Raw genomic sequence first — 25,129 nt, 5'->3', positions numbered from 1 at the left:
GGCATGAGCCACCATACCCTGGCCTGAATATATATATATTCTTTTAAAGATCTCAGTTCATTCTCTGGATTTCTATCCTTTGTTCAGAATATCTTTGGAAATTATTCATGACAGTCTTCTTTTCTCTCCTTTTTCATCTCTTAAAATCTATTCAAAAGAACCTGACCTTATAGCTTTTCTTGTCATTTTATCTCTCTACCAGAGGAATTCTATTCATTCTAATAATTATAACCATTTATAAAGAAAACTTTCTAAATCTACATATCTGTAGTTCATAACTCAAACAACCTCTAGGCTCATATATTCAACAGCTTGTCAACACTGTCCCCTTTACACAGGCATCTAAAAGAGAACTCAAGCCACCTCTTCCAAAGCCTGTTTGGCTGTTTGTCCCAACATTTTATGAGCCAGAAAACTAGAAGTTACCTCACAGCCATACTCCTTAATATGGAGTTTTGTGTCTTTCAAAAACTCTTACACAAGTAAAACATCTCATAACTTCCCTTTAACACAAACTAAAATGTCTTAATGAAGCTTCTTATATCTCCTGTCACCTAGACTTTCACAATGCCCATGCCTAGCAAAATGGTCTTAGGGAGCTTTAGTTAAATCACTTCTCTGATCAAAACTTCACTCTTTACAACAATGTTTTTCAACCTAAACTGTGGGATGAAATCACTAGTAGGCTATAAAGTCAGTTGAGTGGGTTTTAAAAGAGTTATTTTGTTTCACATGCATGCCCATTACATAATGCAAACTATTAAACATAAGTAACTGAAGACGTTGCATGTGACGGGCACCTTGCCTACTACTTATCATGTACTACTACCTCATTTAATCCCCATAACCCTGTTAGGTTTCATTCTCATTTTAAAAATATGTAAACATGGGCACAATGTGTGGATTTGTAGAGCATTTGCCTAGCGTGCATGAAGCCCTGAGTTTAATTCCTGCCACCATAAAAAGCAAAAAATATGGACACACAAAGAAACGATTAAATAACATCCCACAGGTCACATGCTAAGTGGCAGTAATGGAAACTAAAACCCAAGTAATATAACTTTAGAAAACAAAGACATACAATATTAAAATTTTTCTAAAAGGTTAGTAGAAAATTAACTTACTTCAAATAAAAGTCTATAATAACGTCATTTAAAAATTCTCCTTCACTTAGACAGTGCAAATCCTCATTAGTAACAGAGATGCCACCCTTAGCTGGAGGTGGTGGATACACTATCAATCTGTAATAAAATAAAATAAAATAAGTAATTACTTCACGCATATGTAATCAAAATGTAACAAAACAGAGAAAGAAATTTAAAACATTGCAGATGTAAAAGAATTTTCTCACTTTTCTATAGGTCCAATGAAAATAGTATGGCTCTCTCCAGGTTCTTCCTCATCATCAAAAAACTGGAATTCCTGTTTGTTTCTAATTTGCATTTTAGATTCGAAGGACACCTAGTAAAAGAAATTAAATTATCGATTCACAAAGTCAACTGGGAAAATTTTCTATAAAAAGAGAAAGCACAAGGCACAGAACGATTTAATTAAAAATATGAATTTAGACTCTTGAAAAGTATGCATGACCCTTAACAATTAAAAACAAAAAGGCAAAACAAGGGGCCACTATCTTTTCATCTGTAGTTAGTGATGGTCTCCTGATGCATATTGATTTTCTAGTGTCTTATCTCTGTCAGATTTCTACTGTTCATATACAATTAGATTATGTCAGTAAGAGTCCAAGAACCTTTAAAAACAACAAAGTGTATTTCTTCTGCTAGAATTGGAGGCCTACCTAAGTTCAATGCCACATGGGACGTGGCAGAGGCTCTGGGAACATAGTTCCATGAGCTTCAGCCTATGCACAGCTAAAGAAAATGAATGTCCTTAGAGGTAAGCACTTTCCATTGAAATCTGACTCCATCCTAGCTGCCTTATAGCTTGTGCAGCTCTGTTCTTCCTCTGGCATTATCTCCTATAGCCAACTCTGAAAAAGGAGAAGAAGTTCTCTTTCTTCTTCTGTTCCATTCACTAAAGTGTGTGAGGCTTTGTTCAATTATCATCAAGATTGTGTTGTGGGGGCTGGTGAGGTGTTTGCCTAGCACTCACAATGCCTGGGGTCCAATCACAACACCACATTTAAAAAAAAAAAAAAAAAAGGTTATCAGTTGATTACAATAACCACCTCCTGTAATCAGGAAGTGGAGGTAGGAGGCTCTTTGAGTTCAAGGTCAGCCTGGCCTATCTACCTCAAAAAGAGATTGTTCCTTGAATAATCCTATTTCTCAGTTTGTAAGTAGATCGAGGGATTTATTCCCAATAAGTCAAGTCAGCGAAATTTAATTGCTATGGAAGTGTCAGAGTGCTATGGCTGTGGTTCATGCAGCTTCAGCGTTACCTAACGATGAATCCTGTCTGAGTAATTAGATACATATTTTCACAATTAAGGCCAAACAATATATATACTTTGTTTCCAACTAAGCATGCATGTTAAATATAAGCATGTGATACCACAGACAAGGGACCAAAACTACTTCAAATCTAAGACACAGGGTAATAATCTATTTGAATGTAGCACTGTGTGCATATGTATGTTGGGAGTGGGGTATTAAAATCAGATGAAAAAAAGAAAAGATGAAAGATAAGAACATGGTGTGGAAAGGAACTAAAAATGATTCTGAGACTGGTGTCAAGAGCTACTTGTGCTAAACACAAACTATCTACCACTAACGTTTTGATAGCAGATAGTTCACACATCAAATATGAAAACAAATTAATTCCAAAATGGAATTTAAAATTTCAAAACAAAATGAGCAGTAGTATAATAAAATTTTGTTTTAAAATGATCCATCTACTGGGGTGAGAGGTATAATTCAGTGGCAGGGTGCTTGCCTCACATGAGGACCTGGGTTTGATCACCATCACCATGAAAAACAAACAAAATTATCCATTATTTAAAATTATTTAAAAAAATTTAAACATAATTACAGTTTTAACTTTGTTTTCTTTTTGCATGCAACTTCCTTTGATGCTCTCTTCATAGCTTCTGGTACAGGCAACAAGTCTGCTATTGGCTTCTTCAAAGGGTATTTTTGCAAAAAAATTGGAAACATTATTCTTTAAACCAATATCAGTAATGATGCTTTCAAATACCATGTTTGCCTGAGGATCAAGGCCATTTTGAAAAATTAAAATTATGTATTGTTCTTCCAAACCTGAAAAGAAATAAATATAAGGCTAAATAGATAATTTAATAAATAGCCAATTATTTCTAAGATTATCAGAAATCCTGGAAAAAAATGCCCCAATGTTTGTTATAAAATAGATATACAATAAATACTGGAATTAAGACCAGTATTTGTCAGTGTTAACTGACAATGTTATCTAAGTTATCAAAAGAAAGGAACCAGAACACACTACTCTGGCAGTAGCTCAAAAGCAAATCTACTCATGGATGTAGCTAACTTGCTTTTACTAATAGGATCAAAATCAAAATCTAGTCTTAAATATAGATCAATTAACATTCTGGTCAAACACTAACAGGAGCCGATGTGGTGAGGCGTGCCTGCAATCCCAACACTCAGGAAACTGTGGTAGGAGGACCAGGAGTTTGAGGCCATCCTGAGCTATACAGTGAGACCCTGACTCAAAAAAGAAAAAACAACCTCCACCCTCAAAAACCACAATAGGAAATCCCAAGCAAAAGTGTATTATCTCTAGAGAATTCAACTGCAAAACAACTATTCACTAGATTTTCAGCTATGTTAGTAGCTAGCATTTACTTATCATTAAGCCGAAATAGAAATTACTGCTGAAATGTACTTATTTGACAAGCAACTTTGCCATGCTGTGTTAGAGGTACAAGGAAAGAAACTGGAGAGCCACATCTATTTACTTCAAAGGATGAGGACCCTTTCTATGAATTTGGAAACATTCTATCTCAAGGATTTCTGATTTATATGGTTGATTTATACTTAGCATTCATATCAGTTAAATTCACTGTACTTAGATTAGACAGTGTTACAGATTTCAGATCTTTTCACTTTTAACTCACTTAGAACACTTTCTAAATGGGTAAACCTCAGTTTATCTTCAACTCTTCTACTTTTTTTGTGGGCTTTTCCTCATCTATAAAATAGATGCAGTAATATCTATTTTATACACTAGCTGCAATACATTCTAGTAAGTGAATGTGAGTGACTTGAAAAATACTGCTTCAATCCTTCTTTCATGTTGCACTGATACACTCATTCTCTACTACTCAATAGATCGTATATCTTATTATAGTCTGTTCTACATAACTTACTTGGTATTTTATTCATTCCTTTACAATCATTCCAAACTTTATCCTCTTTATTCATTTGCAGTTGCATGCTCAGCTTTTGATAAACTGCTGGTATTGCCTGAAGAAACACTACAGGCAATTTTCGAACATTACACCATTCACACTTAGTTAGATCAGAGGTATTTAAAATAATTTCTACAGGCTCATTCTCTGGTCCTGGAGGAAAACAAATGGAAAAATGATCAACTCTTAAGACAGTAAAAACATGAATGGAGGAAATACAAAATTAAAATTAAATATATTTATTATGCCCTGCAAATATTCTTATATTAAAGAAGCTGCTACTTCTTTTCCAAATATAAAAGGGAGACTAAAAAAATCAGGCTTTATTATGCTACAAAATGAAACTGCACCAAGATATATGCCTTTTGTTAAGGATATATATAATGGCTGAGTATGAGTTCTATAAACATTATTTAATCTTTTATTCCTATAAAGTATAAACAAAGTGTTAGTAAATAAAGATATAAAATGGCTTACCGTCTGGATGTATCTTGATGAAATCTAAACAAAACTAAAAAATAAAAGAGAGAGAAATGAGTACCGATCATAGACTAATAAAAATTTTGGTGCACATCCCTTAAATAACATATATAGACCCTAGGGCAACAGCAGGCAGAAAAACAGCCAGGTGCTTCAATTTAGGGTGAAATAGTCCTCTCCTCTCCCCGCAAAAAAATCTCTTAGAAAGTGAGGCTCCACTTTGATTTCAAAATGTTTCTCAGATTAGTCATAACTCGGCAGATAAACCATCTCACTACAAAATATAAGTATGTCACATTCCAGAAGAAACTATCAAATCATTTTTTCAATTTATACCACTCAAAGAAATTATAGAACCAATACAATTAAACGAAAGGTAAGTACCTTTTGGGAAACCCCACACAATAAAAAAGGTTAATATCACAGCAAATTTCTACATTGTATTTTTCAGCTAAAATATTTCATTTAGCATTTTAATTTTAAAAAAGTAGATCAGCACATTTTATGTCATACATATTTACAAGGTTAGTTTTACTTCAGTGTAGCATACATAAGCTAACTCATAACTTTCATGGAAAAAAATCCAAATTTTAATTCAGTTCTCCATACAGTTTTTATGGGCAACTTTCAATTAAATGTCCGAATCACCAGCAAAACCTTACTCATTATATTGAAGTGCTATAACACTGCAATGTAGGGGAAAATCATAAATCCTCCAGATTTCTCTTGGAAATGTTTGAGATATAAGATGACAAAAAATGGATTTGAGGGATGTGAGTCAAGTGTAGAGTGCTTGTCTAGTAATTGTGAGGGCCTGAGTTCAATCCCCAGTATCATAAAAAGAAGAAAAAAAGGGCATGGGGGCAGGGACATTTTTGTTAAGTGATAGAAACCAGGAAACATAACTTGTACTATGAATACATGTTACCAAATACACATTTCATAAACCACTGAAAAACAAGACATAGGTTACAATGTTAAAGGGTAGTCTATACATCATTTGCTTTAAAATCTCCACAGTACTTCTGAAACATTCTAGTTTGCAAATACTGAGAAGCTGGAGTTTGCTTTATAGAAAACAAAAACCTGCCAAATTCCAACAGATCTTTCCTCTGCTAAGAAATCATGTTCACAGTCTGCCTGTTCTTATAAAATAACCTATAAAATTTTTCTTTTGATGTTATATTCTAGAACCACAAATCTTTACCACTAAACAGTTTCGTAAGTTTAATATATGAAAGCATATGTTCTCTTAAAGATAATTGCTTTATGTATAAAGGGTAGTACTAAGAAGCAGGGTTTAAAAATACAGTTGGGTACAGATAGGGATGTCAAGTTTATAAGATTAAGAACAGGGCTTTATGGAAGATTAATCTACCAGCAATGTTTAGAAGACATTAGAAGGAAAATGACAAAGAATTCTGGTTAAAGAGATTACACTGAAATTTCAACTAGAAAATAAATACTTGAATGGGATTAGTGGCAATAAAATAACAAGTAAACAGATATGACAGTAAGTGAATGAGACTAGAGGAAGTACCCAGGCACTATGGACACTGAACTAGTCTAATTATTGTTGGTGGTCAATACAGTCCAATAACCTATTTCTAGAACTTAATACATTTTCAGCAGACTCCGGAGCTTGTGGATTCTTCTTTTTCTCACTACAGTTCTTTAATATATTCTTTCCATGCACTAAGCTGGTATGAGGACAGAATACTAACATATTGGAAGGTGTTCTAACTTGAGAATCACATATAGTTTCCTATAGTGAATCTGACACTACTTCAAAATTTAATTATGATACATTTTTATCCACAAGTTTTAATGGTGAGGAGTTACTATTTATGTACACTTAATCTGAAACCTTGAAGCATTTTTGATACTAACTTTAATAATATAACTTAACAAAATTAAACTATTACTCATTAGCTTTGGCAATGGAATTACAAATCTTATAACTGATACAGCAAATAGCCTAAGATATACTTACAATTACAGGCTCTATTAATAGTCGGAAAAGTGTTCCTACTCGTATACTTCGACAATTTAAAATGACACTTTCAAAGGAATTTTGGCAGCTTAAAGGTACAGAATTAACTAAAGTTTCTGGAGAAATTATTTTGCGACGTTTTTGAGGTGTGCTGATAATAGAATTGCCAAACTGAAAAGGAAAAGAAGATTTCAATTAATTACTTTAACAAGGCTGCAAACCAAGTACACAACATAAAGTTAATTTTTCTTCAACAGTGTTAGAAGAAATAGGATTTTGTGGGTTTTAGATGAAGTAAATTCCTTCTATTTTATCCAGCTTTACTTTAGTTATTATCTGAAATTCAGGTAACCACAGAAGTCAGGAATGACATCCAGGAGCCCTCCATCTCTTCTCTCTGCCCTTTTCTTTCCCCCTCCATAGCGGTTCTGCCACAACACAGAAGTAACTGCGGATGGGAATGTTGTGTGTGGACCTTCAACCATGTCCTCTGTTTGTGCATGCGCTCTGGGAAGTCATATTGCCTGGGTTCAAATCACAACCAAATCACCTACTAATTACCTTGTAAAACTTACTAACTTTCTTAAGTTTCAGTTTCCTAAAATAAAAAATATAAATAATAACAATATTTACTCAGAAAACCTAATGTACATGAGCAGTTTAGAAGAGATTTATGTCCACTAAAATTCTAGATAAAAGCTAGCTAGTGGTAGTTGCAGTAGTAATACTTAGATTAACTCATCACTTGTTTTGAAAGTAAGAAACTAGGGAAATTATGTTACAGAAGAATATTTTACATAATTACATATTTTAAATTACTTGATATTTTAAATTATGGTTTCCTACTCATTTCCAAATTGAAATTAATCACAACATGAATAATAATACACCTTATTAGAATTGAGTTTTTCAGATCTTAGAATATTTGCATAGATTGCAAGAGTTGAGCATTCTTAATCTAAAAATCTGAAATCCAAAACTTTTGGTTTCAGACTTTGTAGAACATTTCAGAGTTTGGATTTTTGAACTGGCAGGGGACACTCAATTTATAATAACTGTATTATTATCATCATAAGAACAAAGCATATCTGAACAGAAAGAAAGAAAACATGTCTAGCACAAAGAGATAGGCACTAGTCCCATTTTTCTTCTGGAGACAGTGTTGTGATCTATGATATCTGACAAAGTGTAAATTTAAACCAGTATGTGTAGAAAACTTCAATGATTCTACCAGTAAGTACTGGAATAAATAAATTCAATGAAGTTGCAGAATATCAAGTCAACATACAATAACAAATGGAAATCAAGAAAGCAATCCCACTTATAGTAGCTACAATGAAAATAATAATACCTAGGAATAAATTTAACCAAAGAAGAGAACAATGTGTGATGAAAATTATAAAACACTGAAGACAGAAATTGAAAGGAACACAAAAAAATTGAGACATCCTATATATAGACAGCTGTCATAGACAGCTATATATGACAAACCTACAGCCAGCATTATACTTAACGGAGAAAAACTGAAACCATTCCCTCTAAAATCAGGAACCAGACAAGGATGCTCACTATCTCCACTCCTATTCAACATAGTACTGGAATTCCTAGCCAGAGCAATTAGGCAAGAAGAAGGAATAAAAGGACTACAAATAGGTAAAGAAACTGTCAAAATATCCCTAGTTGCAGATGACATGATCCTATACCTTAAAGACCCAAAAAACTCTACTCAGAAGCTTCTAGACATCATCAATAGCTACAGCAAGGTAGCAGGATATAAAATCAACATAGAAAAATCATTAGCATTTCTATACACTAACAATGAGCAAACAGAAAAAGAATGTATGAAAACAGTTCCATTTATAATAGCCTCAAAAAAAATCAAATACCTAGGTGTAAACCTAACAAAAGACGTGAAAGACCTCTACAAGGAAAACTATACACTTCTGAAGAAAGAGATTGAAGAAGACTATAGAAAGTGGAGAGATCTCCCATGCTCATGGACTGGTAGAATCAACATAGTAAAAATGTTGATACTCCCAAAAGTAATCTACATGTTTAATGCAATTCCCATCAAAATTCCAATGACATTCATTAAAGAGATCGAAAAATCTACCATGAAATGTATATGGAAACACAAGAGGACACGAATAGCCAAGGCAATACTCAGTCAAAAGAACAATGCTGGAGGTACCACGATACCTGACTTCAAACTATATTACAAGGCAGTAACGATAAAAACAGCATGGTACTGGCACAAAAACAGACATGAAGACCAGTGGAATAGAATAGAGGACCCAGATATGAAGCCATACAACTATAACCAACTTGTCTTTGACAAAGGAGCTAAAAATATATGATGGAGAAATAGCAGCCTCTTCAACAAAAACTGCTCGGAAAACTGGTTAGCAGTCTGCAAAAAACTGAAACTAGATCCATGTATATCACCCTATACCAAGATTAACTCAAAATGGATCAAGGATCTTAATATCAGACCACAAACTCTAAAGTTGATACAGGAAAGAGTAGGAAATACTCTGGAGTTAGTAGGTATAGGTAAGAACTTTCTCAACGAAACCCCAGCAGCACAGCAACTAAGAGATGGCATAGATAAATGGGACCTCATAAAACTAAAAAGCTTCTGTTCATCAAAAGAAATGGTCTCTAAACTGAAGAGAACACCCACAGAGTGGGAGAAAATATTTGCCAGCTACACATCAGACAAAGGGCTGATAACCAGAATATATAGGGAACTTAAAAAACTAAATTCTCCCAAAATTAATGAACCAATAAAGAAATGGGCAAGTGAACTAAACAGAACTTTCTCAAAAGAGGAAATTCAAATGGCCAGAAAACACATGAAAAAATGCTCACCATCTCTAGCAATAAAGGAAATGCAAATTAAAACCACACTAAGATTCCACCTCACCCCTGTTAGAATAGCCATCATTAGCAACACCACCAACAACAGGTGTTGGCAAGGATGCGGGGGAAAAAGGAACCCTCTTACACTGTTGGTGGGAATGTAAACTAGTACAACTACTCTGGAAAAAAATTTGGAGGCTACTTAAAAAGCTAAACATTGATCTACCATTAGACAATGGAATTTTATGCAGCCATGAAGAAGAACGAAATGTTATCATTCGCTTGTAAATGGATGGAATTGGAGAATATCATTCTGAGTGAGGTTAGCCTGGTCCAAAAGACCAAAAATCCTATGTTCTCCCTCATATGCAGACATTAGATCAAGGGCAAACACAAGGGGATTGGACTTTGAGCACATGATAAAAGCGAGAGCACACAAGGGAGGTATGAGGATAAGTAAGACACCTAAAAAATTAGCTAGCAATTTTTGCCCTTAACGCAGAGAAACTAAAGCAGATACCTTAAAAGCAACTGAGGCCAATAGGAAAAGGGGACCAGGAACTAGAGAAAAGGTTAGATCAAAAAGAATTAACCTAGAAGGCAACACACATGCGCAGGAAATTAACGTGAGTTAACTCCCTGTATAGCTATCCTTATCTCAACCAACAAAAACACTTGTTCCTTCCCATTATTGCTTATACTCTCTCTTCAACAAAATTAGAGATAAGGGTAAAATAGTTTCTGCTGGGTATTGAGGGGGTGGGGGGAGAGGGAGGGGGTTGGGGCAGGGGGGAGAAATGACCCAAGCCTTGTATGCACATATGAATAATAAAACAATAATAAAAGAAAAAAAAGAACTGCTGCTCCAAGTGAATCCACAGCTCACACCCTCCCACAAAGCATTACTAAAAAGGGCACTGGAAAACCCATATTGGTTCAGTGCACCAGTCTGAAAATTATTTAAAAAATTCTAGCTTATGGAAATACATTATTTATTTAACTGAACTTTTCTAAGGTGGATATTCACGTTCTTTCCAAACTTTCCCTATGACAACTACCTCCAATGAGTGTTTCTGCTGCAAAATCCTAGTACATATCTAGAATTATGGCTAAACTGTTAAACCACACTAAACAGTAACCAAAAGACACTGCCTTATCTTAAAAATGTTTAGCAATCCAGATAGTTAACAAAAGATAGTTTCATTTCAGATTCACTACTTTAACTGCCATCTTTATTCATTTCTTTTACTCACTTTTCAATGGTTTGCTTCTCTTTATTGATTTTTAAGAAACTGAAAGTAGAAAGGCTGGTAGCTCAATGGTAAAGCACTTGCCCAACAAGTACCAGGCCTTGGGTTCAATTCCCAGCTCCAAGGGGAAAAACAAAAATAAATTAAAAATATATAGAAGATCAACTTATATTTTTGTCATGTAGCTCACTAATGCCTCTCACTCAGCAACTGCATTTACCTATCAAATTTTGTTTATGGTATTTTGGTACACTGGTCTATGTATTTTTCACTTAGAAGAATATATTTGTCTCTTAATTTCTTATGCTGTCATGCTTGGAAAGGCATTCCTTAAGAATAAATAAAAATGCCAATTCATATATTTTTATTATCTTTTCAGCTACCTTTTTGTTTTTCAACTCTTCCCCTGCACCCCACCCCCCAACTCTTGGTGGTACTGGGGTTTGAACTCTAGGCCTCACACTTGCTAGGCAGGAACTCTACCACTTGAGCCATTCACCAGGCCCTTGTTTTTCAATTCTTAAGGTTCCGGTTTTACCAACCAAGTATGTTTCCACATTTTCACCTGTATTCCTACAAACTCTGATATAAATAAAATGCACATGATTTTTGACATACAAGTTTACTTTATACAACATGTTCTTTATATAAAAATAGGATAGTATGTAGATTTTATATATTCCTACTCAACAGTTCATGTAGAAAATTCTAAAAGTCATTGATTTAGCTCTAATTTTTATTTTTTATTGGCCATACACTATAGCTCTTCCCTAACTTCCTCAGCCATATTTGCATGAGTGGGAGTGACTTTGTCTGCTACTGTTTGGTAATACATAACCATGTTTACATGTCCAGCCACATATGCTGAGGAAGGCAGAAAAATCTGCCAAGGAAACAGCTATTTGGTCTATGGTAGATACTTAAAAAAAAACCAACTTTAATATATGTTTTTACACTATGCCTTCCCAAAAGGTCATACTAACTTTCTATCAATTCGGAAAGTATTCTTTTCCTTAGATGCTACCAATACATATTACTCTGTATTGATTTTGTGCTCATTTTACAAGTCTGTTTATTATAGAGTTACATTTTAACTTGTCACTTCCTTACTAATTTGTGCTTTTCATGTGATAGCTTAGATCTGAATATTCTCCCCTTTAGTCCTATCCTTTATTCTTTTTCTTTTTAACCTCCAATTTTTAAAAGTACTTAGTATATTACAGATGTTAAAGTATTATAGGTTATCTCCATCATATCCATTTGTATATGTATTTATATCATTTATGTTACCTTTTCCCATGTGAACATTTTAAAATTTTTATACAGTAAAAAAAAAATAAAACATGGCCTGGTGGAGTGGTTCAAGTGGTAAGAGCACTTGCCTAGCAAGCGTGAGACCCCAAGTTCAAACCTAGTGCTGCAAAAATAAATAATCACCTTACATGAAAATATATATAAATTAAAATGATTTGTCCCTATCTACTAGGTTTTACAAGAAATCTCCCTATGTACATAGGTTGAGTATCCCTATTCTAAAATCTGAAGCTTTCTGGCTGCTTCCACAAATGGAAGATTCCACATCTGACCTTTAAAAAACTGGTTATATCCCAAAGAGGAATCAGTAATCCAAACAAATGTGTCAACAATCACAAAGAGTACCTGGTCTTTCATTCTTGCTTTTCTTGGCAACGAAATTGTATTTAACTCTGACTCTGCTGGACTGCTTCTTAGCTCATGCTCTGCTCTGCAAGTATTTGCATTTAGTGCTGCTTCCACTTTTCCAGTGGATGGTGCTGGGGAAGAACATGCTGAGTCAGCAGGCTGAGGGGATATGCTCTCTCTTCTGTTAGTCCTGTCATTGTCATCATCATCATCACTGGACAAAATGACTAAAAGTATAAAGAAACTTTATATTAAAATTAAATTTGTAAGATAATTTTATATTTCATCTGTCAGCTTAAAATGTAAATAAATTACTGCGGTGGTAAGTATACCAAATTTACTTTAATCTCCTCCAGATGAGACTAATAAAAATGAATGAAGATACACATAATCTACCCTGTCTGATGAAAAGTTAAATATGAAGAAGCACAGTACATGGCATTACACAAGTATGTAATTGGCTCTATGGGCCTACAATTTTATCACCACTAACCTACACAACCACGCCAGCAAGTTATAGGAATTAAATGTTTTATGGGCTATTTCAGAATTCCAGAAAGTTTAAGGTTGAAAATAATTTACATACAAACTGTTTTTAAAATAGCATGCATTTAAAATGTGAAATTCCAATGTGGCCAAATAATTACAATCATAATTGGTATATGGGAGAACCTGAACCAGACCCTAATACTCAATTCTTGTTGAGTAAATGAATGTGGTAAGAAAAAATTATGAAAGTATTCTGCTTTTACAACTTGTATATATTATTGAGCCATATGTCTAAATCATAATTTCCCAGAGTTACCCACACTATCCTTCAGAAAAATTCAAATTTCTTACTCTCGCTTACAAATTTATAAAATCTTTTCCTTATCTGTCCAATTTTCTCTATTTTTCTCTCATTATACTTTAGGCACACTAGCCAATATATCTGTCCCTCAAACACTACAAGCTTGTTTCTGACTAGACCGCTTTTCCCTCAACACTCTACATTCTTGTCATCAAATATTTGCCTACATGTCACTTTTTTGATTGACAACGTAATCTAAAGTAAGCACAGAAGCACTCAGTCACATTAACTTAAATTTTCTGCTGTTCTTTATTGTGGATGTTCAATTGCTCATCTGTCTCTCCCCTCTCTACATATACACTGTTAAGAGAGCAGGAACACTGTCTTATTTGCTGCAATATCCCCAGAGCCTAAAACAGTGCTGGACACAGAAGGAAGCATTCAAAAATGATTCATGACCTTATAGGAACAGTCTTCTTTTTCAGTATCCCACACATAAATGAGGAGTTAATATTTACTGAGTAATGTACGTGCCTCAGAGGGCCATCATCCCCATTATTCTGCTTTTATTTTGTTGCCAAGGCTCAGAAGCAAATGCTGACCCAACATTTTTTCAACAACCGGTTATTTGGCTCAGCTTCTCTTCTCTGTGAAACTGGAAACAATGGTTAATAGGACTGTTGCCAGGTGCAAATGATATGTAAAATGCTGGCACTCTGTGTGTGTGTGTGAGAAGAATGTTTTAAAACTGTATCCATGCACTCTAACAAAGCAGAGAAATCATGGTTGATACTGCCCCATTTTAAACTCTGAATAGTAAACTGCGTAAGTCCACGTGAATTCATTTCTTATGTTATCAACCTACATGGTTGATGAAAACAATATAATTAACCTATCAAACTTAGTTTTATCAATTTCCAGTTCTCCCCCTCCTAGAAATTTCCTCAAGATCTTAAGTTTCTTATGGAAATTTTGGCTTGGGGCTGGTGTCATGGCTCAAGTGGGACAGGATCTACCTAGCAAGTATGAGGCCCTGAGTTCAAACCATGATACTGCAAAAACAACAAAAGTAGTGGCACATGCCTGTGATCCCAGTTCTGAGGGAGGTCATAGACAGAAGGGCTGTGATCCATGCCAGCCTCAGAAAAACAGATGAGATCCTACTGAAAAAGTTACTTACAAGCAAAAAGGGCTGGAGGTGTAGGTCAAGAGGCAAGTGCTTGCCTAGCAAGCATGAGGTCCTGGATTCAAGCCTCATTATTTCCCATGCCAAAAGTTTGGCTCAGTGATAATATCAAGTATCTGACTAGTAAGTGACAGTTCTCTCAAGTCTTACAAAAAACTCACCATTAGGAAAGGTCCAAATAATGCTAACAATATTTAATAATTCATAGATACAGGCAGCTGTCACATAGGAATTCTTTTTTTAACTGAGTTCTTTGTGGTGGTATGGCCCGAGGTTTTCACATTAAATTGATTTCAATGGAATCTGACTTACATTTCGGAGATGTGAAAAAGATAAATCCGTAAATTTCCCCCCTTTATTTACCAGTTTTTGAGAATAAGTCTTTGGAATTTGGAGCAACCTCCAAAGGAAGCCAATGGAAAGCTCTTCTCTTTTTTTGAGGGGGTGGAAACTATTATAATAAACTAATTGATCTTGAATATTTCAGTGACTACATTGTAATTCTGTGACTCAAATACTATCATTACTAGTCAGTAGGAGCCCTCTGATTTTAGCTCCTGTGTCCTTTTGACCAGTTCACAGTTTTTAGGGGGATGGAAAGCAGTACTGGGGTTTGCTTGCTTGGCAAGTACTCTACCACTTGAACCACACCCCAGCCCTTTTTGGTTTAGTTATTTTTTGAATAGGGTCCTATTTTATGCCCAGGAGGCCTAGACAGAGATCCTCCCATTTATGCTTCCTATGTGGCTGGCACAATAGGCACATGCCATCATGCCCAATTTATTTTTTTATTGGTTGAGATGGGGTCTCATGAACTTTTTTGATAGCCTCAACCTCCTCCTGATCTCTGTCTATCTTCCAAGTAGCTAGAATTATAGACGTGAGCCACCACACCTGATCTAAGTGTGATTAGATGATCTAGGTTTATCATATATTCTGTGCTGTATACCTGGAGTAAGTCATTTCTCTGAGTAGCTCTGATTATTTTTAGTGGGGAATGGTATTTTAAAATACAAATATGGGAACTACATTTGTTCATTGCTTTTAAGGGTTTTTCATGTGTACACTAGGGTTATTTACTGCTGCAAAGCATCTTCTGTGCATACATCTAGGAAATATGTATTTTATACTTAAGGTAAAATACATAATAAATTCACACTATTATCTCTAATTCAAGTTTAAGGTAATAGGACTTTAACTTTTGTATTCCTTTTAATACTAAAAGAGATAACATAAGTGCTTATTTATTTTATCAATGTACAGTCTTGTCTGCACCTTGCTTTATTCACTTAAAGATCTTGGAAATCACTCTACACAGTATTATATCCGAATGCCCCTCCACCTTTACAGATACCTACTCTATGGCTTATTCAACCAGTCACTAATTATTTTCAATTATTTGCCTTTTAAAAATCAAAACAAACAAGAAAAACCAAAATAAAAACATGTTCCAATATGCCCAAAGACAAGAAAAACTTTAAGGGAGGAACAAAAGCAAGAAGGGTTTTTACCGAGTACTCAATTATTTCATTGAGGTATGCTTATTGGTACTTATGTTATTTTATCTATTGTCCCCTCAAAAAAAAATACACTTATTTATAGATCAGACAGATTAACTAGGCTCAAAGTGAGAAAGCTGAGCCTGACCAGGTGGTGGTACTGAGGCTTGAACTCAGGGCTTTGGTCTTTCTAGGCAGGTGCTTTACCACTTGAGCCACACCTCCAGCCCTATGGACATGTTTTAATCATCTACTCTCAAAAGGTTACATATTTGGCACAAGATTCCTATTAAAACCATACTTCTCATACTCAAATTAAAAATATGTGAAAAATAACGGATATAAGCATTATTTTTAAAAGTAACATTAAGCTGGGTGTAGTGGTACACACCTATAGTCTCAGCTAAGCAGGAGGCTGAGGCAAGAGGACTGCTTGAACCTACGAGTTTGAGACTTAAGACGGAAAAGAAAAGTAAAATACTTACTTGGATCATTTAGGTCTGACAGGCTTATTTTTCTTTCTTTCAAGTTTGTGACTTTGGGTATTTTTGTCCCAGGTAAAATGACTTTTCCATTAGTGTGCAAATAATTAAGTCTATTATCATCACGATTCACAATAATATCAATTGGAATCTTTTCCACACAGTTACCATAAAACTTCTTGGTTGTTAATCCTGTGTTTTGTGACTTCTGTCCTCCAGAATTTTGATGAAGTGATGTTCTTAATAATGCTCCAGGAGATTCACTTAAAGTCACAGCTTGTCTACAATTTCTTTGCAAATCATTACGAAAAATAACACCACAACTTTGGCATTTGGTTTGATTTTCTTTTTCTTTTCCACATTTTGGGCAACATTCACGCTGTTCAGAGACCTTATGTTCCAAAAGAACAAAAGAAAGAAAATATTTTAGTACTTTCCTTTATCATCAAGAACTCCTTTTAAATGCCTCAAAATTAAGACCTTCTCTTCCCATTATCACCATCATAGCTACCATGAGATGCTAATACTTGGGAACTGGAACCAGAATCCAGGGAAGAATTTTAAGACCATCTAGTCCAGCATTTAGCTACGTATAAGCTAACTCTGTCTGTAAGGGTTGTAGGGGGCTAGAAATGTAGTTCAGTGGTAGAGAGCATATGCTTTACATGTGCTGGCCCTGAGTTTGATTACCAGCAGTGCAAAAAGAAAGAAGAAAAAGGAATTTGAGAATATGATTAAGGTGGGTATGGAATGGCTTCAATACTGTCTATTCAAAAAAATTTTATGTTAAGCATAATGTCTTTTAGAAAGCAAAAATTGGTTACAACCTCATATCCTCCTTTTTGGTCCACAGAAAATTAAATAATTTCAAATTACAGGGTTAGGGCTGTAGTTCAGTGGCAAGGTTTCACAAACTATTAATGGAATAATAAACCACTAACCTTGTTCATGAATTTCATGAATTAAAAATTACTGAGTCTGACTACAATTATCTCCACTAAGAAGAAAATAAAAACAATTAGCATGGAAGTAAAAAATAAAATAAGAAAGCTTCATTTTAGGCATTCTCCTGGGCTGCCAGCCCAGGAGAAGGATGTTACGTGGAGAAGGAGCTTTCTTCCTTTCTCTTTCTCCTTTACCTGGGTCATGTAGTGTAAGATGCCATTATGGCCTGAGCCAAGATTAAGCTGGCAAGCCAGGAGACTGATCACATGAGAGAGAATTGAGCAAATAAGCAAATACACAAAAGTTTCATATAAAGTAGAAAAGGCTAAAATAAACATTATGATATATTGTGGTATTAGAGTAGAATTAGAATTACTGGTGTGGACTCATGGATTTTAACACATATTAAATATTCATACATACAAATATATTTCCTAGATCTAGCTACTGGGAGGGCCTTCAAACAGACACATATCTTTCCTACTGCATTATCTTTCTTCCCACTTAAACGAATAATGGTTCCTTGGGGAAATGAATGATTCTAGGGCTAAGACAGAAGATAAGTCTAGGCCATGTTGTCATATCAAAAAGTAAAGAAGTACTCAAAGAATGATTAGGATACGTCATCATATAGCAAATAAGATGAGAAAATGCTCTACCATATGTTAAGTCTTATTAATAAATGCATGTGGCCCTGGGGGGTAGCTCATTGGTAGAGTACAAGCTCAGCACATATAAGGCTCTGAATCTGATACCCAGTATAGCAAAAAAAAAAAAAAAAAAAAGAGAAAGAAAAAGTATGGAAATACCTATTAACTTTACAGTGGTGAAATTTAGAAAACATAATTAAGGTAAAATCATCACTAATGTGAAAATCAACTTCATGTGTCTGTGATAGGCTGCACATAAGAGCACAGGATCATTGAGGTATTCTTGAAAAATGTATAAATAAAGCCAGATCCTGGGGGCTCATGCCTGTAATCCTAGCTACTCAGGAGGCAGAGATAGGGGAATCATGGTTTGAAACTAGCCCATGCAAAACAGGGCTGGGTGAGTTGCTCAATACAGCACCTGCCTAGCAAGTGAGGCCCTAAGTTCAAATACCAGTACCACAACAACAACATCAACAACAAAAAAAAAGAGTATAAATCATAATTATCAAATAAACCCAATCTGAGGTACAAATAAGTGGCCTATACTTATAGACATTAAGATTATGGAAGAGAAGAATTTATTGGAATTATTCCAAATTAAAAGAATCTAAAGATTCATGGCAATTAAATATGACACGATTCTGAATTGGATCCTGTACCCATAAAGGACACTAGGTGAAATCTAAATGGGGCTTATGGAACAGATAAGTTTGGATCAATATTAATTTTTTCAGTTCTAAGAGTTGCATTCTGGTTATATAGAATGCCCCCCACACTTTTCGTTAAAAAACGAAACACATACTAAAAAAAAAAAATTAAATGTTAAAGGGCATGATGTTTGTAACTTATACTGAAATAGTGCATATACAAGTATGCATATGGGGAAGGAATAAAAAAGGATGGAAGAATATTAAATGTGGAAAACTGGAGAACCTGGGAAAAGAATACATGATACTCCTTCTACTATTTTTTTTCCAACTTTTCAGTAAATTTAAAGTTGTTTAAAAAAATTTCCAATGGAGAACAATTATCTGGAATGTGTTATAGGGATGCACTGATAAATTCTTCTCAGAAAAGAAAAATAATTCTGTATTTTGGACAGGTGAAAAATGGTCTACTAAAAGCAGAAAAGTTTGCCTCAGTAACTTTTCTAGTTCACTTCTGGTCCTATGATAAAAGATCACCTACAATTTAATGAGCAATAAGAACAACATTAATAACTAATAGTAATATTAATGATTACTAACAATCATTCCCCACCCACCTCTAAATGGGTTAAACATTTTTTTGAGGCAGGAGGCAGAGAAGTAGGTTGGTATGTGCTACAGTGTCGTTTCTGTTGTACTTTCCTCTTAATTTCTGGCTCCACATGTGATTCAGACTCTTCTGTTTTCTTCATTACACGTTCTAAAGGAACAAGGAAAAAAACTCAAAGTACTAAAATTAAATTTAGTAAATTCCTCATGATCTTTGCTATAAAAAAAAAAACTAGTTTACATCCTCAAACACTAACTTTTAGATAAAATAACCCAGTGTGTTTCAACATGTATAATAAGGTACAACCAGAACTTTAAGACAAAGTTTACAGTGATATTACAGCTATACTCTCATCTACTTCGCACTCCTCAGTAGGATCTCCACACCGCAGACTACTTTATCACATGTCAACCTTCTCTTTGACTTAGGGGTATCTGTGCTACTAAGGCAGTAGAAGCACTTCTTGCAATGAACCACGCACACACACACACATGCACACGTATTTTTTTTTTTCAAGTTAGTAACTGTTATTAGATAAGTAATGAGAAAAAAATATGAATTCTAACATCAGGTACAAGTGTTTAGAAAACCAAAACTAAACTAAATCTAAAGGCCTTTTAAGTTCAAGAAATATAAGAAGTTTCCTTATTATCTTTCAATGTAAATTTAATTGGTGTACCTGTATAACCACAGCTTCTTTTGAGGGGGGAAAACAAGTAGATTTAAATAAGATGTTTATATGATTCAATGTGATCAACTTTTACAAAAATTTTCAGTCTCACCTTTGTTCTTATGTTGTTTTTCTTGGCAAATACTTCTATTTTTCTACCTTGAATATTCCCTTATCTTTTAAAAAATAAGATTATACACATAAAAATCAACATTATCTATTTTTTAGTTTGACAAGAACTCTATTTAAGAAATCTATATGATGAGACTTTCTATTTTCTTTTCTTTCTTTCTTTTTCTTTTTTTTTGTGGCATTGGGGTTTGAACACAGGGCCTCATGCTTGCTAGGCAGTGTTTTTACAGCTTGAGCCACTCCACCAACCCCAGTATAATCAGACTTTCACTCTCGGCCTTTGTATCTTTATTTTCCTGGACAACAAGGCTAGAAATTTAAGTAATTATGTACTATTCCATGTCTGTCCCTTTCACTTTCAAGGGAATTCTACTTAGTTACACCTCTTCCATGTACTCCCTTCTTTCCAACCTGCTACACTTCAGGTGCATGACTCTTGCCTAAACTGATCTTCCTCATTCCAATTTTGCTCCTTTCAAATCCTTACCCTGGAAGTGTTCTGACACAAAAATGTGACTGTCATTTTATTTTTTAGGGTTTCTTTTTTTTTTTGCGGTGCTGGGGATGGAACTCAGTGCCTTGGGCATGCTAGGCAAGAACTCTGCCAGTGAGCTGTATCTCCAGCCATTGTGACTTTTGTCATTCTAACATTTCATGTCTTTCCATGTTTCTATTAAATAATGTGAACAAACAAAATCTAATTAAATACCATCTCTTGGTAAGTAAAAGTTCAGGTTAATGTTCCAGTCTCACTTAAAACTTTATCTTAAAGAGGCGTGTCTTTTACCCTTTTACAAGTTCTCTTCATGAGCAAAGCCTATAAAAACTACCTTGTGAATTCAAACCCAAGCTGCTGCCTCTGGCCCACCCTAGACAATAAGCAATCTTTGCAGTATCCACAGCACATTATCTGTACTTCTATAGGCACCCATTTCATAGTTAAAGTATTTCTTTGTACTGATGCTTCATCCAACATAGTGTCAGCTCTGAAGGAGCAGAAATATTTTAGTCACATGTTTTGTCAGCATCTAGAAATTGTATAAGGTAGAAATAAGACACATATTTACTGGATTAAAGAAGACAAAACTACATGACTTATTTTAGGCAGGTGCTCTTTACCACTTGAGCCACTTGGCCAGCCCTACATATTTTAAAAAATAAGATGAAATTACAGGAGTGGAGGGAAATAGAAGATGTTACTATGTCATCTTTGAAAATGGCTTATCCTTTGCCATATAGAAGATCTAGAATCTTAAACACTTAGCTTCCAGCCATAAAGTGGAGCTATAAGATGCTCTTTTTTTCTCCCTCCCAAGATTTTACAATTGGGGTTACAGAAAAGACATGTCACTCTAGAGCATCAGTTATTAATTATTTCTATGAAGGCTAACTTACTTGTTTGATTGAGTGGATACAGAAAAAGTTCCCACATGAATAATTACAAATAGAGCTACAAAATGGCATTGTAAGTGGTGGTGGGGGGGGGGGGGGAAGAGGCAAACAACATTACAACATTTTGGAATCCAGAGAATTTACAAACACAGTTATAAGTTACCTAGAACATGCTATTACTTGCAAAATTTAATTTATGGCAGAGCAGTCTTAAAAGACAGCCACCTCAGCAGGGCACAGTGGTACATACTTATAGTCCCAGCTACCTGAGAGGCTAAGGCAAAAAGATTGCTTGAGCCCAGGAATTCTAGACCAGCCAGGGCAATCTAGAGACTCAAGAAAAAAAAAAAAAAAAAAAAAATCCCACTTCTCTTCCCAAAACATGCTCCCATCTCAGATGGTTGTTTTTTGGCCTTACTAAATTCATTTATGTACATTAAGGAAAGCCTTTTCTTTACAAATACAGTTTTACTAAACATTATAAGCAATATAGCATCTGTGTACATCATTTTGCTAAAATACATAACTAATGTGTTGTCTCCCAAAACTTACTTAAAAACAAGCAAGTTATAGAACAGAAATGGGTACACAGTCCTACCTTGCTATCTGTGGAGGACTGGTTCCAGAACTCCTTACAAATACAAAATTTGCAAATGCTACAATCACTCAGATGAAATGGTGTAGTATTTTAATGCAACCTATCCAGATCCTCCTGTATACTTCAAATCACCTCTAGATTACCGATAACACCTAATATATTTTAAAAGCTGTGTAAATAGTTCATATTCTGTACTGCTAGAGAGTAACAAGAAAAAAATCTATATATATTCAGTATAGATGCAATTTTCTATTTTTAATACATCTGATGTGTAGTAGGCTGAATCTACAAATGCAAAAATCCAAGGTTATGGAGGACTAACTATATATGCACAAAAAGGTCTGAAAAGTTAAATTATATTAAAATGCTAATAGCAGCTACCATAAATGATTGAGTGTGAAGGGATACTTTTCTTCTGTATCTGTGAGTTAAACAGTGATTGAGTTGTAACCACATAAAGCAATTATATTTAACTAGAATTAAATGTCTATTTAAGGACAGAATAGAATGTATACGAAAGGTGGTCACATTATTAAATTTAATAAACATGAATACAACTATGCATAACAAAGTACAATAATTTAGATACATAGTGATTATGAGTTAATGAGAAAAATGAACATTTGGAAAATTCTCTTTGTAAAACAGAGGTTTGTTCAATGCAATATAAAAGATTTTAACCCCAAGTAAACAATGTGAGTGCTTACAAACTCTTAGCTATCAAGAATAGCTAGCTGTTGAAACATCGTTACAGTTTGGACCTAAGAGCCACCATATTTTAAACAAGCAAAGACCCAGGACAAAAAGGACACATATTAAGAATCACTATTCTAAGGTGGGCACTGTAGTATAGGTCTGTAGTCCTAGTCACTCACAAACCCAAGGCAGGAGGATTGTGAGTTCAAGACCAGGCTTCAATACTGACACCACTGTCGCAAATACAAATAAATAAATAATTGGGAAAAAAATCCATGATTTTAGATAAGGAAAATTAATTTGATGGTGAAGTATTTTTCAAATGTTGCTTCTTATTTTATTTCTGCATTAATATAAGACTTTAATATAGTCTAATATAAAACAATTTCAAAGTAATAGCTAATCCACAGTACTGCACTTTAAACAAAAATGCAATAGAATCAAAAGATTTCACAGTACTCACCTGACTGCAACATTCTGATTATATCAAAGTAAAAAAATTCAAAACAATTACAAAAAAATAACTTTCTACACATTTCTATTATATGTGAGAATATTCAAAAGCAAGTAGCATATCTCTACGTGTACTTTGCATGTAGCAATTCAAAATCCTTCACTGTGATAACAAATAAAATTGCACACTTACCAATACCTTGGGGCCGACTTAAACTCACAGGATCCATCTCAACCTTTTGGACATGAGGTGGATATTCTTTCCTACAAAAGGAAATTTATATGATTTTACTCAAATAGGAAATGTACTTTTCAAAATGAAAAAGTTAAGGGGATACTTAGAATTTACTTCTTAAAAGTAAAACCATACCTTTTGTCATATAAAAATTACAGTATAATAAAACAGTATTATATAAATATACTAAAGCCTAAGGCATTTTAAGATCCCTAAGGAGCAGTGATTCTGTTATTGTCAATCTACCAGAACTCAAAATAGGCAGACTGCTGAGTAAGCATTTGATAAATTCAATTAGTGTCCTTTCAAAGTAGTCATTTTGCTTTAAAGTTACTTCTTTAATTTTTATTTATTTATAGAGACAGTGTTCCAGAATGGCCTGCCACTCCTGGGCTAAAATGATCTTCTGCCTCAGCCTCAGCAAATACGTGGAAGGAACAACAGGAACTAGCTACTACTCCCAGCTTTCAAAGTAATTACTTTGGAAAGCTATACATAGTTATTCCTCAAATATACAAACCTTTAGAATAAAATACACATAAGAAACTCATAAAAAAATAAGTCACAGATCACATTTTGAAAAAAGAATTACCCAGCTCAATATTACTCAATTTGCCCAATTTTCTTGTGATTTTAGTTGTTTAAAAACAAATCAACCAATAAACAACTAAACATTAAATAAAATACTGGTCTTCAGGACAATTCCAAAATCAGTACAAAACATGTTATGTACAAAACTAGAAATTGTGAAACAAGTATTTTAGTCATAATATGACATTATGGCATATGCCTTAAAATAGTAAACTACTTTGTCAGGCTTCACATACAGCTTTTTTTGTTTTTGTTGTGAGAAAGGATCTTGATGTACAGCCCAGGTTTGCCTCAAACTTGAGATCCTCCTGCCTCAGCCTTCTGGGTGCTGGGATTACAGACATTTACCAACAGGCCTTGCTCAATATACAACCAATTTAAAATGTAATTCTTAGCAACTAAATGTCCTAAGTATCATGTCTATCTCCGTTCCAAATACATACTAGTTTTGGGAAAACCTGTAGCTAGTTGTGGAATAAGAGCTTATATAAGGAAAAACTGCAAAAAGCACAATAAACCAGAGAGCTACAATACAAATTTTCCGATCCTAAATAAGAGCTTCCAAAAACAGTGCTTTTGTTTAATCAGAGACTGTTCTATTATTTGCAAATCTGTTCACACTAATGATCGGTATTTTCTAATTATTACAGGATAATACAATCCATTTGATTAAACAAAAGCCCCAAAGGAATACTATTGCAAGGATTTCATACTGTTACATTGTAAAGTCAAAGCACTTGAAACACAAAATATGAAAATGACAAAAGAAAAGACTATTAAGAGTGATGACAGTAGTGTATCTGTAATAAGTTAGCAAATATTGAGCTTCATGTGCCAAGTACTGTTTTAAGTGCTCTATATTCATTTGTTTACTACCCATGACAATGCTCTAGGGTATACATTATTAGCACTTTACAGACAAGGAAACAGGCACAATATAATTAATGAACTT

The 25,129-nt window shown here is 34.4% G+C and overlaps 1 protein-coding gene across 4 annotated transcripts in view; it reads right to left on the bottom strand.

The window, feature by feature from the left end:
• Senp6 (SUMO specific peptidase 6) overlaps window positions 1-25,129 on the bottom strand; it is a 98,256-nt gene that overhangs the window by 32,021 nt on the left and 41,106 nt on the right. For all 4 annotated transcript variants that reach the window (XM_074079467.1, XM_020163767.2, XM_074079479.1 and 1 more), the window contains 10 exons: window positions 23,545-23,615; window positions 19,418-19,560; window positions 16,559-16,946; window positions 12,596-12,825; window positions 6,825-6,995; window positions 4,829-4,862; window positions 4,310-4,504; window positions 2,992-3,218; window positions 1,352-1,461; window positions 1,125-1,241 (listed from right to left, as the gene is read on the bottom strand). In XM_074079467.1, coding sequence (XP_073935568.1) covers window positions 1,125-1,241; window positions 1,352-1,461; window positions 2,992-3,218; window positions 4,310-4,504; window positions 4,829-4,862; window positions 6,825-6,995; window positions 12,596-12,825; window positions 16,559-16,946; window positions 19,418-19,560; window positions 23,545-23,615 — 1,686 coding nt within the window. The remainder of the gene's footprint in view (window positions 1-1,124; window positions 1,242-1,351; window positions 1,462-2,991; window positions 3,219-4,309; window positions 4,505-4,828; window positions 4,863-6,824; window positions 6,996-12,595; window positions 12,826-16,558; window positions 16,947-19,417; window positions 19,561-23,544; window positions 23,616-25,129) is intronic.

Source organism: Castor canadensis, chromosome 1 (assembly GCF_047511655.1).
Source record: "Castor canadensis chromosome 1, mCasCan1.hap1v2, whole genome shotgun sequence".
NCBI classification, from domain to species: Eukaryota; Metazoa; Chordata; class Mammalia; order Rodentia; family Castoridae; genus Castor; species Castor canadensis.
Note: the sequence above shows the minus strand (reverse complement) of the source record. Positions and strands in the feature narration are given on the sequence as shown.